The sequence below is a fragment of the Lepisma saccharinum genome, chromosome 8 (assembly GCF_977018435.1).
Source record: "Lepisma saccharinum chromosome 8, izLepSacc3.1, whole genome shotgun sequence".
Classification (NCBI taxonomy): Eukaryota; Metazoa; Arthropoda; class Insecta; order Zygentoma; family Lepismatidae; genus Lepisma; species Lepisma saccharinum.
The window spans coordinates 34,820,200-34,836,009 of record NC_139236.1 but is presented as its reverse complement, the minus strand read 5'-3'; the positions used below and the strand labels follow the sequence as shown (position 1 = coordinate 34,836,009).

Sequence of the window (15,810 nt, the reverse complement as noted above, 5' to 3'; positions counted from 1 at the left end):
TTTGCGCTATCTCTCTCACTGTTTTTTCGAGACATTTGCAATTTAACGCTGGACTTGGAAAATTTTTCGACAGAGGGGTCAAATTTGGTTCCATGACGACCTATGTTTATTTTGTTAGAAGATCAAAAAGGACACCGAGACTCGACCGACGCACTAAACCCGACCTTTCTACGACTATTCGTTCAAAAGTTACGAGTGATCAAAGGTTTGGAGGAGGGGGGGCTAACTTCTTACCCCTTGACCCCAGGACCACCAAAACTTGGTATACGTATTCTACACCTCAAAAAAACCGACAGGGGGTATCTAACGATACCGGATGGGGGTGTTTTTTTGATATATTTTTTCGATAACTCTTACTATTTTTCGAGATATTTGCAATTTAAGATTTTTTTAACGCTGTGGACTTGGAAAATTTTCGATTGATGAAAAATTGGTTCCATGACGACCTATGTTTATTTTGGTATGGGAGGACAGAGGACACCGAGACTCGACCGACACACTAAACCCGACCTCTCTACGCGTACTCTACGTCACCAAAAAAAAAAAAAAAAAAATCGACAAGGGGAGATTTTTCGATAACTCTCACTGTTTCCAAGGTACTTAGGTTTTTGATAGACGACAACGACGGAGTCATCAATGAGTAAACATCTGAACTCGGTGAACAAGTCAACTTTTTTCAGTACGTCAACATTTTTTTCTCTTATTTCTCTTATTTCTTAGTGAATGGGCTAGGTGACTTGCAACGACGAAGGCCTTCTAGCAATACGAACTTAGCTTAAGCCGGCGTAATTCGCTAAAATATTTTGAAATTGGTATGAGTCAAACGCTGAAACAGACAACATTATTACACAACTTATTGCACTGACTGAGGCGCGAACTTTTTTTTTCTAACCTGACATGATATATAAATAAAATACTATTACTAACAAGGAGATAAACGGATTAACTTTTGCAGGCAACCAAATCTTATGAAATATTGATAAAAGATATTAACAAATGAAAATTATATTAAAGAGGAAATAAAATAAAAAGTAGGCTTAATTCAGGAAATGCATGTTACTTCTCTCTAAGAAATTAAAAGTTAAAATATACAAAACAGTAATTCTGCCTGTAGTATTATATGGATGTGAAAGGTGAAAAGTGGAAGCGGCGTCAAACGCTACAACACGTTACCCAAAGAATTCGTTTGGGTGGACGACGTGAGAAAACTCATCGACCGATTGTTAGTGATAGCCGGTGAATAGAATGCAGGCAATCGTAATTTCCACAACGAGAAGGTTGGCATCGTGGACATGATCAGCACCAAACTTTCCAACTTCATCGTGAACGATGACAAGGGCATAGGTTACTTGATCAAAATTATCAACACGCTGCCTCCGAGATTCTGAAAGGTGGCCGAAGGAAAGGGAAAAATATTTGGACCTAAAAGGGATGAGAAAATAGATTAGTGGAGAAGGTTACATAATTTAGAATTACATAATTTATATTTATGTCTAGATATTATTAGAACAATTAAATAAAGAAGACTTAAGTGGACAGACTATGTGGTACAAAACCCGAATGGGAGAAGAAAGAGGAGTTTACAGGATTTTTGTTGGGAGACCTGATGGTAAGAGGAGACCTAGACGAAGATGGAAGGACAATATTGAGATGGATTTAAAGGAAATTGCTAGGGATGGTTAAGAATATATAGATGGAAAGATGGAAGGCTTGTGTTGCTGCAACTACGAACCTTTGGGTTTAAGAAGACTAGAGAGTTAGTTAGTTAGTTAGTTATGAAATCACATGGCATTATAAAAAAAAATACAATCTGTGGTATAAAATGAATTTAAAAAAAATAAAACTTATTTCTACTTAAATAAGAATTGGGAGTACGTACATAATAGTATAGAATCAACAGTTAAAATAATGTATAAACCAAGAAAAAGTAAGCAACGGTTCACATAACCTAATAGAAATAGACTTAGGTGGTTAAAGAACAGCATGTTTAGAAGTAACAAAAAAAGAGAGATTACTTGAAAAGTAAAATCGACGCAATTGAAATAAAAGTATCAGAAGTGCAAATAAATTTAGAAAGGCGTAGCAACCTAAAGTAAACTTGATGAAAAATGGCTGACTATTTTAAATAGATGGAAGAATTGTTTTTAATGACTTTTTAAATGTTCATGTAGGAGATAAATCAGAAATAAATGAAGCAGAACCTATAGTCCCAGAAACTAACAATAAATATGATGCATCTTTGTTTTATAACTTTTCATAAATTGTATATTTGTCAGACATATTAGCAAGATTCTTAGGTATTCCAAATTCGAATAATTTAACTTTTTAGCATCTTTAACTTCAATCAAGTTAGTTTCTGGGACTATAGGTTCTGCTTCATTTATTTCTGATTTATTTATCCATATCAATGGCAGGTCTAACATTGGCACGGAAAATTTAGCGAGAGAGGAAAGTCTTAAATCTTAGATTGTCAAGGAATTTCTGTATCGAAACATTAAATTGTGGGGACTGTATTTAGCGATATAGTATAAAATTCCTTTATAACATTGGGTAGTTGTGTATTATCAGGGCAATGGCGATCGCGTGGAGTAAATCCTTGGGTGTTCACAGCCAGCCTAAAATCAGCTCCTCCAGACCGAGGGAGCTACAAACACAGAAAAATCAATTATTGATCACCATCGCAGAGAAGAGGACAGTGAACCTAAGTGACATTGGTTAATCGAGATACAAAAGGCGAAATTTCAGCCAAGGATCGAAGCTAAGATTCCATTTCTTTCTAGTGCTTTTTCCAAATGTCGAAGAAAAGCAACATAAAAGTACGAATATAACAGCGCGTGTTTAATCGAGGATACGAACCTGGGACCTTGTATTTGTAGCGCATTGTGTAGACACTCTGACAAAATGCTTAGCGAAAATACATTTACAAAATACAGGCCAATTTTAATTTATTGCGAATTATCGTGCCCGCTTAACCCCCTCCCCTGTCGCCCGTGAAGACTCCCTAAAAAAAAAAAAAAAGGAAAATTACCAAGTTAATGCAAAAATTCTTTTGCAATTATTGAACTTCCTTACTTTTCTCCTCGCCGAACTCCGTGGCAGAGTGGTTATCACAGCGTCCTACAACTCTAGGGGTCCAGGGTTCGAATCCCGGCCAGGGCATGGATGTATTTTATCAATGTCCCTTCATCAGTTTCATCACTCATCCTCATCTTGGCGATTAGCCAAAAGAGGCAGAAAAGCGAAGTAAAATAAACCAAACCAATAAACAATTACTTTACTCTTTATTTCAATTTTAGAAATTCCTTTTCTTGCTCCTAAGAATTAATCCCCGCTCTCATTTTAGCTAATCACGATACCGTCGAATATGTGATTGTTTTTAAATAGCTATTTGTAATTTCACAGTAACTTTCCTATTTTTCATTTGTAAGTGTCTGGCAAATACTCAAATTTCATGATGAGAATTACAACTCGCGATACTTAAAAATTATTGTTTTAAAGCTTATCTGTAGGAGTTTATAACAATTATAATTTATTTTCTAAATATGTAACTGGTAATTATCCATAGTCGTGTACCAAGATAAATATTATTTTCTGCTAACAGTGGCTTAGTCTTCTTTCGTTTTGACTCATCTAAATTATGTAAAGGTTTATGCAACACATTTTAACTATCGATGTAAGTGTAAAGCTGCTCATTTTGGTGATACAGTGTTTTAGAACTTAAAACCTTCGGCATGCAAGGTTTTGGGTGCGCGACAACTATTTGCAATGTAGTTGTTGAGGAAGTTTGCGGCCTTAATTTTTGGTGAAATGTATTGGAAAAGGAAGATATTAGGCTAAAACATCGAAGATCTTAGGAATTCCTATAATGCAAACAGTGCTTGCATTATACGTATATTAACTACTGCTTACTTTTCCCCAATACAGAAGCTAAATGAAACGAAAAATAAAATACCTCGTCCCTCCGCCGCTCTCGGCGTTCTCCGAACAGTTGCTGCCATCTGTTGACAGTGTTCTTTCGGAAGGCGCACGTGCTCCGATCTCCAGCTTTCCCCCTTTCTTTCTCTCGGTTCCTTCCATAGAGCTACAACAACACAGGGAGAATACAGCAGAGGGAGTTCATAGCGCCAGATGTGCCCCGGGCTCTCGCTGCCTAACCTGGTGAGCTTTTCTTATCAACAGTCGGGGAAAATTGGGAAAATTGAAGCATTGGGAAGACTTCATGATTGAAAAAAGCTGCTTTGTAAAATAAGTATAATGAAATGTAGTGTTTTATTGTGCAGAAAAGAAAACAAATTGAAAATTTTCCGTTTTCGGTTGGTGGTTCGTGTGCTCCGTGAACCCTTTCAGGCTACGCCTCTGTATCAGGGGGATTTTAATCTGGATATTCGCCGGTGGAGGAGTGGAGGTTGGTGTTATAACCAAGCTCCTTCGTTCCTTCTCTTCAAAAAGAGAAGAAAGAAAGTAGTGAAGTAAAATATAGCACTGACTGCTATAGTGGAACCACGAGCAAAACAACCTGCGCAGACCCGCGACTCCTGTGCACCGTGCCCCCGCGAGTAGGGGAGGGGGAGAGTGGACCATACTTCCTTATGGCCCGAGGTGGAGGGAAGAAGGGAAAGCTGCGCGGGGAATTTTCGTCCCAAGGTTTTTTTCCTTGTGGTTGATCTATAAATAAGAAGTCTAGACATGCACAGTAGATCTCAGTGGGGCCAATATCTTTTATCTAATTGTAATATGTGAAATAAACTTCGACATCTCCCTAAATAAACGTGTCTGTCACCAGGAAGACGTTTTTAAGGGGGGGGCACTGCTCGCCAAAATGTCCTCGTGGCCCCCTGCAAAATTTTCTCTAAATCTTTACTAGAAATTTTAGTTTCATGACAAACTAACCAAATAGGTATTCAGTAAATATTGCTTTCAGTTTGAAACACTGCTCTAGAATTTTCTGTGCCATGAACCTCAAGCAAGACATGTCTTCTACTCGTCATTTTCCTTCTTGCTTGTTCAACAGAGAAACGGCTGCATTGGCCACTAATAGTTTTATGACTCGTCCCATTTAAGTAAGTCTGATTCGTTTTGAAATGCGCTTTTTCTTTCTTCACAGCAGGTCAAAAATTCCACACAATTGACTGATAAGTGGTAACAGACGTCAAGATCCTCTTGAGATCGCAAATCACTCCTTCTGGAGGTCTATGCAAACCATTCTTATTCTTGCCTCAGTTTATACAGTTGGCGGATATTGTCATGCTGTAGCCGCAAATTTTGGGCGAATTTTGGGGTGGGCCCACCGCACTGAACTGAAACAATCAATCATTCGACTGATCGATCATATTCACCAAAAACATTGACGTCACTCTTGAAGAAATCGTGGACAACTTTGCAAAGAAACCTCGTCAATGGTTGCATCTCCTCTTTTTGTATGGTAAGTTCTTAATTATTAGTTTTTTGGTTTATTTTATTTCACTTTTCTGCCCACTTTGGCTAATTGCGAAGATAAGTATGAGTGATGAAATTGATGAAGGAATGCTTAGAGACAAAGAACTCTCATGCCCAGTCCGGGATTCGAACCCGGGACTCCTGGCGTCGTAGCGTGCTGTTCTCACTGCTCCGCCAAAGAGGTCGGCTTTAAAATATTATACATATGTGTTTCACTGCTTTTTTAAAGTAGTTTTTCTAAATTATTTAACATCAATTTTCTCCCTTTATCAATTATAATTATCGGTGATTTTCAATTTTTGTTAAATTTCTGTCAGAAACTTTGATGTTCTCAAAGGCCGTCTGGCTACCACACACAGAAGCCCGGGAGTATTAACAATTTAGTTCATATTGAAAATAAAATACAATTTAATATTTGTATAATCAGGCTGCGTCGCCTGATAATGTTCGCATGAGCACGTGAACACTCATGTAGCTATCTTAAATTTCGTACCTGTTAAATACACACACACATATATTTTTATTCGAAAAAATACTATGTTTGATGTACGAGAATATACACAAAATTTACTCTGACACGACTTATTTCACGTCTGATAACTTTTTCAGATAGGCGTTGAACACAATTGCCGTGCGTGTTGCATAGAGCTGACAGCTAAGGGGCTGTTGGCCACTATACCCCGAAAATGTTCACTTCGCTGTGCGAACACTGATGCAAGCGACAATACCACAGACAATACTTCTTACATTCGGCACCAGAGAGCAGCATATACTGTCTGACTGCCTTAGCTGAGACCATGGACGGAAGTTCGCATGCGTCAACTGGACGTGTTCATTGGCAAAATAGGGGTGACGGCACTTTGTTCAGGAAGCGAGTTTCGTGAAAATCGTCTGCTGTGGAAACAACAAAGAGGTTTCAAACGTAGTAACATCGCCGCCAAAATACGTAGAGATGTTTACAAATTATGTAAGGGTACAGAGTGAAAAAAAAATACTATATAAGCAAACGGAACATGTCAGGAAAGTATTCATTACGTCACATTAGTAGATAAACTTGTTTGTAAACCAGTAACTTTATTTCGAATCATTCAATTAAATTGGTCTCCTTATATTAGAGGCTAGTAAATCGTATAATTAGCACAAATGTACACAGCAGTTATCAGGATAGTATTCACTAATAATAGTATTATTATGCAAAGTATTATAAATACAATAAAGAAAATGTAGTAACTGAATGGTTTTTGGCATTCTGTATTGTATCGAGGGCGTTTTGTAGAATGTGCAACAGGGACCAAAACGTCACAGATTTCTTTGTTCCACTTCGAAACGGTTTGTTACGAATTGTAAGAGACACAGAAAGCAATAATAAACACAGCAAGCGAACCCTAGCAAGCAAAAGCCACAGGGTGGCGTTCTACCTGGTTCCCCTCTCGCGTTTGGAATCGTACTTTAGTAGTGGTTATGGACCGGTTGAACGTCATCAAGTGGCTCTCGAAAAAACCTCAAAAACTCACTTTCTCTCCACGTTCCGCGCCTCATTTATTGCGCTGACGATGTTTCACAGCATAGAAAACAGCACCAAAACATCAAAAACTCACTTTACTCATTTGGGTCTCACCAAAATCTCAAAAAAAACTCATTTTCCCTCATTTATTGTGCTGACGATGTTTCACAGCGAAGAAAACAGAACCAAAAAACCTAAAAAAAACCTCACTTTTTCTTATTTATTGCGCTGACACAGCGTGATGAGTAAATGCACTCTCTTATTCTTCAAGGATGAATGCACCTTATCGTAATTTTTTTTCCAAGCCCGGGACCAATGTTTATATATCGTGACCTTTGTAAACCTCTCTCGGAACGATGTGCCACACACACACGCGCGCGCGTGCCTGTATTGTGACGCAAGCAAACAAACAAAATAATAATTGTTTTTTTTAGGATTCCTGGCCCCTATAACCCCGCCAGGGTGCGTGGTGCCCAACCCAAAAAGGTTCTAACGGCCATGGCTATCAAAGCCATGCCTCTGTAGAATTTCACGTGTTTTTTTTTTCTCAAACTTCCATGAAACTCTACAGAGGACCTCCGTAATGCATGCAACGTGTACTAACGACTCTAGTGTTATTTGATGTTTGTAATTTTTGATATAGAGTTTATTGTGAGATAGATAAAAAAATTATGTTTATTATAATATTTTCTTGATGAAGATGGAGAATGTGTGTGTTATAAAAACTAAAGTTGCATGCTTTTTTCCTAGTGTGTGTGTGTGTGCTTGATGTTCGACAGCACCTGAAATGAGAAAGCAAAAAAAAAAATTATTGTAATTGATTGTCTCGTGCTATAGTGATGAAAAAAAAAGACATTGTAATTGATAGTGCAAAAAAAAAATGGTGAAATTGATATTGTAATTGATAACTGGTGAAATTGACATTGTAATTGATCTGAACTAGTGAAATTCGTATTATTATTGTGCTAGCACAAAATTCTTATTGTAATTGATTGTGCAAGAAAAGATGTTAAACCTGTTAAAACTGCTCCGTGACCCTCTCGTTCTTCACGTCGTGGACGAAGGACTTCTCGGCGACCAGGATGCCGCTGCATAGAGTATCGGCAGGCAGCGCGTCGTGGAATTCGCAGACGATCTTGATGTTGGTTCGATCGTTGACCACCACCTGCTTTCTCTTAGATGTGTTGATGACGAACATCGGCCTGCGTGCTTTGAATTCGCTGGGCGTGTAGTACATGTCGACGCTTCCCTCGGTCACGCGTTTGAAAGAGGTGTAAGCTTCGTAAAGTTTTAGGTAATCGTCTTTGGTCATGTCGAGGTTGTAATTCTCGCGCGGGAACACTTCGTTCCTGCCGTTCTTGAGATAAACGTTCTTGATCTTGCAGTCGTCGAACTTGCTGGAATCTTTTTCCTGATTCTTGTCCCTCCCGGTCTGAAAGAGTACTACGACGAAATCTGGCATGTCGAACTGTATGTTGTTGAACTGCGTCGTCACGTCGAATTCCATGTGACTTCCGGACGCTAACTTCTGCACGCACTGGTAACCGTGAAAGTGAATCGGCACCTGGGGACTTTTCAAGATCTCCGCTTTGTACTTGAGGGCGTAGTTCGTCTCGTATTCCACGATCGGAATTCTCAACTCCATGCTCCGTATGACGCATTTCGCTGCTTCGGGTAAAGTGTTGGCTATCGGCGTGCCGTCGGCGTTCAAGTTGGTGTATCGCATTAGTGCGTCGTTGTCGTTGGCCGCTCTTCGAAAGGTGACTCTCAGTCCTCCCTTCCACATGATCTCCTTGTAGTCCGAGAAGAATCCCGGCAGCAGACGCATGGGAAAGAGCACCGTGTGAAGACTTCTCGTCGATATTTTCGTTCCGGCTTCGAATCCTCCCGCTTGATAGTACGCTGCGTCCGTTTTGGATAATTTCAATGTTCCCACCGCCGTCGACGTGATGCCTGGATAATCGATTCTGTCGATGACGGTACCGTGTTTCCTCACCTCCACCTGCGAGAACAGGTGAGGCACGAAGTTGTCCACGAGTATTAAATTTGCTGCTGGGGGAAACGCGTCTCCGCTTTCCTTTTTCACCACGTCGAATTGAATGTAGAGGTCCGCTCTGTGAGGATTTCCGAATATAGGTTCTATTCATAGGTGTACATGATGAATCCGCAAACAGATTTTTCCTAAGTCTTACCGTTTCCAAGATAACCCCACTTCCGGTCGCCATTTTCGATTTCCGAACATAGGTTCTATTCATACTTTTTCTCACGTATAGGCGTACGTGATGAATCCGCAAACAGATTTCTCCTAAGTCTTACCGTTTCCAAGATAACCCCACTTCCGGTCGCCATTTTCGATTTCCGAACATAGGTTCTATTCATACTTTTTCTCACGTATAGGTGTACATGATGAATCCGCAAACAGATTTTTCCCAAGTCTTACCGTTTCCAAGATAACCCCACTTCCGGTCGCCATTTTGGATTTCCGAACATAGATTCTATTCATACTTTTTCTCACGTATAGGTGTACATGATGAATCAGCAAACATATTTTTCCCAAGTTATGAATTGGAGGGTTCTATGATCCTGTTTATCAAAAATTCGAGATATTTGCAATTTAACGCATAACTTTCGATTGATGAAAAAAATTGGTTCTATGACGACCTATGTTTATTTTGGTATGGGAGGACAGAGGACACCGAGACTCGACCGACGCACTAAACCCGACCTTTCTACGACTATTCGTTCAAAAGTTACGAGTGATCAAAGTTTTTGGGAGGGGGTGGGCTAACTTCTTACCCCTTGACCCCAGGACCACCAAAACTTGGTATACGTATTCTACATCTCCAAAATCGACAGGGGTCATCTAACGATGCCGTATGGGGGTGTTTTTCGATATATTTTTTCGATAACTCTTACCATTTTCGAGATATTTGCAATTTAAGATTTTTTTAACGCTGGACTTAGAAAATTTTAGGAATATTTTTTTTTTGTTCCATGACGATCTATGTTTATTTTGGTATGGGAGGACAGAGGACACCTAGACGATGCTAACGCAAGAACTCCCAGCTCTCTATGATCATCCTTTCGAAAGTTACGAAAAATATTTTGGCAATTGGCCCACCCTTGACCCAGGACCTCTAAAAACTTTGTACACGTACTCTGCATCACTAATATCGACAAAAGGGTCAACGGGAGGATTTTTGCGCTATCTCTCTCACTGTTTTTTCGAGACATTTGCAATTTAACGCTGGACTTGGAAAATTTTTCGACAGAGGGGTCAAATTTGGTTCCATGACGACCTATGTTTATTTTGTTAGAAGATCAAAAAGGACACCGAGACTCGACCGACGCACTAAACCCGACCTTTCTACGACTATTCGTTCAAAAGTTACGAGTGATCAAAGGTTTGGAGGAGGGGGGGCTAACTTCTTACCCCTTGACCCCAGGACCACCAAAACTTGGTATACGTATTCTACACCTCAAAAAAACCGACAGGGGGTATCTAACGATACCGGATGGGGGTGTTTTTTTGATATATTTTTTCGATAACTCTTACTATTTTTCGAGATATTTGCAATTTAAGATTTTTTTAACGCTGTGGACTTGGAAAATTTTCGATTGATGAAAAATTGGTTCCATGACGACCTATGTTTATTTTGGTATGGGAGGACAGAGGACACCGAGACTCGACCGACACACTAAACCCGACCTCTCTACGCGTACTCTACGTCACCAAAAAAAAAAAAAAAAAATCGACAAGGGGAGATTTTTCGATAACTCTCACTGTTTCCAAGGTACTTAGGTTTTTGATAGACGACAACGACGGAGTCATCAATGAGTAAACATCTGAACTCGGTGAACAAGTCAACTTTTTTCAGTACGTCAACATTTTTTTCTCTTATTTCTCTTATTTCTTAGTGAATGGGCTAGGTGACTTGCAACGACGAAGGCCTTCTAGCAATACGAACTTAGCTTAAGCCGGCGTAATTCGCTAAAATATTTTGAAATTGGTATGAGTCAAACGCTGAAACAGACAACATTATTACACAACTTATTGCACTGACTGAGGCGCGAACTTTTTTTTTCTAACCTGACATGATATATAAATAAAATACTATTACTAACAAGGAGATAAACGGATTAACTTTTGCAGGCAACCAAATCTTATGAAATATTGATAAAAGATATTAACAAATGAAAATTATATTAAAGAGGAAATAAAATAAAAAGTAGGCTTAATTCAGGAAATGCATGTTACTTCTCTCTAAGAAATTAAAAGTTAAAATATACAAAACAGTAATTCTGCCTGTAGTATTATATGGATGTGAAAGGTGAAAAGTGGAAGCGGCGTCAAACGCTACAACACGTTACCCAAAGAATTCGTTTGGGTGGACGACGTGAGAAAACTCATCGACCGATTGTTAGTGATAGCCGGTGAATAGAATGCAGGCAATCGTAATTTCCACAACGAGAAGGTTGGCATCGTGGACATGATCAGCACCAAACTTTCCAACTTCATCGTGAACGATGACAAGGGCATAGGTTACTTGATCAAAATTATCAACACGCTGCCTCCGAGATTCTGAAAGGTGGCCGAAGGAAAGGGAAAAATATTTGGACCTAAAAGGGATGAGAAAATAGATTAGTGGAGAAGGTTACATAATTTAGAATTACATAATTTATATTTATGTCTAGATATTATTAGAACAATTAAATAAAGAAGACTTAAGTGGACAGACTATGTGGTACAAAACCCGAATGGGAGAAGAAAGAGGAGTTTACAGGATTTTTGTTGGGAGACCTGATGGTAAGAGGAGACCTAGACGAAGATGGAAGGACAATATTGAGATGGATTTAAAGGAAATTGCTAGGGATGGTTAAGAATATATAGATGGAAAGATGGAAGGCTTGTGTTGCTGCAACTACGAACCTTTGGGTTTAAGAAGACTAGAGAGTTAGTTAGTTAGTTAGTTATGAAATCACATGGCATTATAAAAAAAAATACAATCTGTGGTATAAAATGAATTTAAAAAAAATAAAACTTATTTCTACTTAAATAAGAATTGGGAGTACGTACATAATAGTATAGAATCAACAGTTAAAATAATGTATAAACCAAGAAAAAGTAAGCAACGGTTCACATAACCTAATAGAAATAGACTTAGGTGGTTAAAGAACAGCATGTTTAGAAGTAACAAAAAAAGAGAGATTACTTGAAAAGTAAAATCGACGCAATTGAAATAAAAGTATCAGAAGTGCAAATAAATTTAGAAAGGCGTAGCAACCTAAAGTAAACTTGATGAAAAATGGCTGACTATTTTAAATAGATGGAAGAATTGTTTTTAATGACTTTTTAAATGTTCATGTAGGAGATAAATCAGAAATAAATGAAGCAGAACCTATAGTCCCAGAAACTAACAATAAATATGATGCATCTTTGTTTTATAACTTTTCATAAATTGTATATTTGTCAGACATATTAGCAAGATTCTTAGGTATTCCAAATTCGAATAATTTAACTTTTTAGCATCTTTAACTTCAATCAAGTTAGTTTCTGGGACTATAGGTTCTGCTTCATTTATTTCTGATTTATTTATCCATATCAATGGCAGGTCTAACATTGGCACGGAAAATTTAGCGAGAGAGGAAAGTCTTAAATCTTAGATTGTCAAGGAATTTCTGTATCGAAACATTAAATTGTGGGGACTGTATTTAGCGATATAGTATAAAATTCCTTTATAACATTGGGTAGTTGTGTATTATCAGGGCAATGGCGATCGCGTGGAGTAAATCCTTGGGTGTTCACAGCCAGCCTAAAATCAGCTCCTCCAGACCGAGGGAGCTACAAACACAGAAAAATCAATTATTGATCACCATCGCAGAGAAGAGGACAGTGAACCTAAGTGACATTGGTTAATCGAGATACAAAAGGCGAAATTTCAGCCAAGGATCGAAGCTAAGATTCCATTTCTTTCTAGTGCTTTTTCCAAATGTCGAAGAAAAGCAACATAAAAGTACGAATATAACAGCGCGTGTTTAATCGAGGATACGAACCTGGGACCTTGTATTTGTAGCGCATTGTGTAGACACTCTGACAAAATGCTTAGCGAAAATACATTTACAAAATACAGGCCAATTTTAATTTATTGCGAATTATCGTGCCCGCTTAACCCCCTCCCCTGTCGCCCGTGAAGACTCCCTAAAAAAAAAAAAAAAAGGAAAATTACCAAGTTAATGCAAAAATTCTTTTGCAATTATTGAACTTCCTTACTTTTCTCCTCGCCGAACTCCGTGGCAGAGTGGTTATCACAGCGTCCTACAACTCTAGGGGTCCAGGGTTCGAATCCCGGCCAGGGCATGGATGTATTTTATCAATGTCCCTTCATCAGTTTCATCACTCATCCTCATCTTGGCGATTAGCCAAAAGAGGCAGAAAAGCGAAGTAAAATAAACCAAACCAATAAACAATTACTTTACTCTTTATTTCAATTTTAGAAATTCCTTTTCTTGCTCCTAAGAATTAATCCCCGCTCTCATTTTAGCTAATCACGATACCGTCGAATATGTGATTGTTTTTAAATAGCTATTTGTAATTTCACAGTAACTTTCCTATTTTTCATTTGTAAGTGTCTGGCAAATACTCAAATTTCATGATGAGAATTACAACTCGCGATACTTAAAAATTATTGTTTTAAAGCTTATCTGTAGGAGTTTATAACAATTATAATTTATTTTCTAAATATGTAACTGGTAATTATCCATAGTCGTGTACCAAGATAAATATTATTTTCTGCTAACAGTGGCTTAGTCTTCTTTCGTTTTGACTCATCTAAATTATGTAAAGGTTTATGCAACACATTTTAACTATCGATGTAAGTGTAAAGCTGCTCATTTTGGTGATACAGTGTTTTAGAACTTAAAACCTTCGGCATGCAAGGTTTTGGGTGCGCGACAACTATTTGCAATGTAGTTGTTGAGGAAGTTTGCGGCCTTAATTTTTGGTGAAATGTATTGGAAAAGGAAGATATTAGGCTAAAACATCGAAGATCTTAGGAATTCCTATAATGCAAACAGTGCTTGCATTATACGTATATTAACTACTGCTTACTTTTCCCCAATACAGAAGCGCTAAATGAAACGAAAAATAAAATACCTCGTCCCTCCGCCGCTCTCGGCGTTCTCCGAACAGTTGCTGCCATCTGTTGACAGTGTTCTTTCGGAGGCGCACGTGCTCCGATCTCCAGCTTTCCCCCTTTCTTTCTCTCGGTTCCTTCCATAGAGCTACAACAACACAGGGAGAATACAGCAGAGGGAGTTCATAGCGCCAGATGTGCCCCGGGCTCTCGCTGCCTAACCTGGTGAGCTTTTCTTATCAACAGTCGGGGAAAATGGGAAAATTGAAGCATTGGGAAGACTTCATGATTTGAAAAAAGCTGCTTTGTAAAATAAGTATAATGAAATGTAGTGTTTTATTGTGCAGAAAAGAAAACAAATTGAAAATTTTCCGTTTTCGGTTGGTGGTTCGTGTGCTCCGTGAACCCTTTCAGGCTACGCCTCTGTATCAGGGGGATTTTAATCTGGATATTCGCCGGTGGAGGAGTGGAGGTTGGTGTTATAACCAAGCTCCTTCGTTCCTTCTCTTCAAAAAGAGAAGAAAGAAAGTAGTGAAGTAAAATATAGCACTGACTGCTATAGTGGAACCACGAGCAAAACAACCTGCGCAGACCCGCGACTCCTGTGCACCGTGCCCCCGCGAGTAGGGGAGGGGGAGAGTGGACCATACTTCCTTATGGCCCGAGGTGGAGGGAAGAAGGGAAAGCTGCGCGGGGAATTTTCGTCCCAAGGTTTTTTTCCTTGTGGTTGATCTATAAATAAGAAGTCTAGACATGCACAGTAGATCTCAGTGGGGCCAATATCTTTTATCTAATTGTAATATGTGAAATAAACTTCGACATCTCCCTAAATAAACGTGTCTGTCACCAGGAAGACGTTTTTAAGGGGGGGGCACTGCTCGCCAAAATGTCCTCGTGGCCCCCTGCAAAATTTTCTCTAAATCTTTACTAGAAATTTTAGTTTCATGACAAACTAACCAAATAGGTATTCAGTAAATATTGCTTTCAGTTTGAAACACTGCTCTAGAATTTTCTGTGCCATGAACCTCAAGCAAGACATGTCTTCTACTCGTCATTTTCCTTCTTGCTTGTTCAACAGAGAAACGGCTGCATTGGCCACTAATAGTTTTATGACTCGTCCCATTTAAGTAAGTCTGATTCGTTTTGAAATGCGCTTTTTCTTTCTTCACAGCAGGTCAAAAATTCCACACAATTGACTGATAAGTGGTAACAGACGTCAAGATCCTCTTGAGATCGCAAATCACTCCTTCTGGAGGTCTATGCAAACCATTCTTATTCTTGCCTCAGTTTATACAGTTGGCGGATATTGTCATGCTGTAGCCGCAAATTTTGGGCGAATTTTGGGGTGGGCCCACCGCACTGAACTGAAACAATCAATCATTCGACTGATCGATCATATTCACCAAAAACATTGACGTCACTCTTGAAGAAATCGTGGACAACTTTGCAAAGAAACCTCGTCAATGGTTGCATCTCCTCTTTTTGTATGGTAAGTTCTTAATTATTAGTTTTTTGGTTTATTTTATTTCACTTTTCTGCCCACTTTGGCTAATTGCGAAGATAAGTATGAGTGATGAAATTGATGAAGGAATGCTTAGAGACAAAGAACTCTCATGCCCAGTCCGGGATTCGAACCCGGGACTCCTGGCGTCGTAGCGTGCTGTTCTCACTGCTCCGCCAAAGAGGTCGGCTTTAAAATATTATACATATGTGTTTCACTGCTTTTTTAAAGTAGTT

The 15,810-nt window shown here is 38.9% G+C and overlaps 1 protein-coding gene across 1 annotated transcript in view; it reads right to left on the bottom strand.

Moving 5' to 3' along the window:
• Positions 1–15,810, bottom strand: part of LOC145991726 (uncharacterized) — a 64,816-nt gene that overhangs the window by 47,170 nt on the left and 1,836 nt on the right. The window contains exons 2-3 of the mRNA XM_083127781.1: positions 14,094–14,221; positions 3,953–4,081 (exon numbers count right to left, since the gene is read on the bottom strand). Of these exons, the coding sequence (XP_082983907.1) occupies positions 3,953–4,081; positions 14,094–14,221 (257 nt within the window). The remainder of the gene's footprint in view (positions 1–3,952; positions 4,082–14,093; positions 14,222–15,810) is intronic.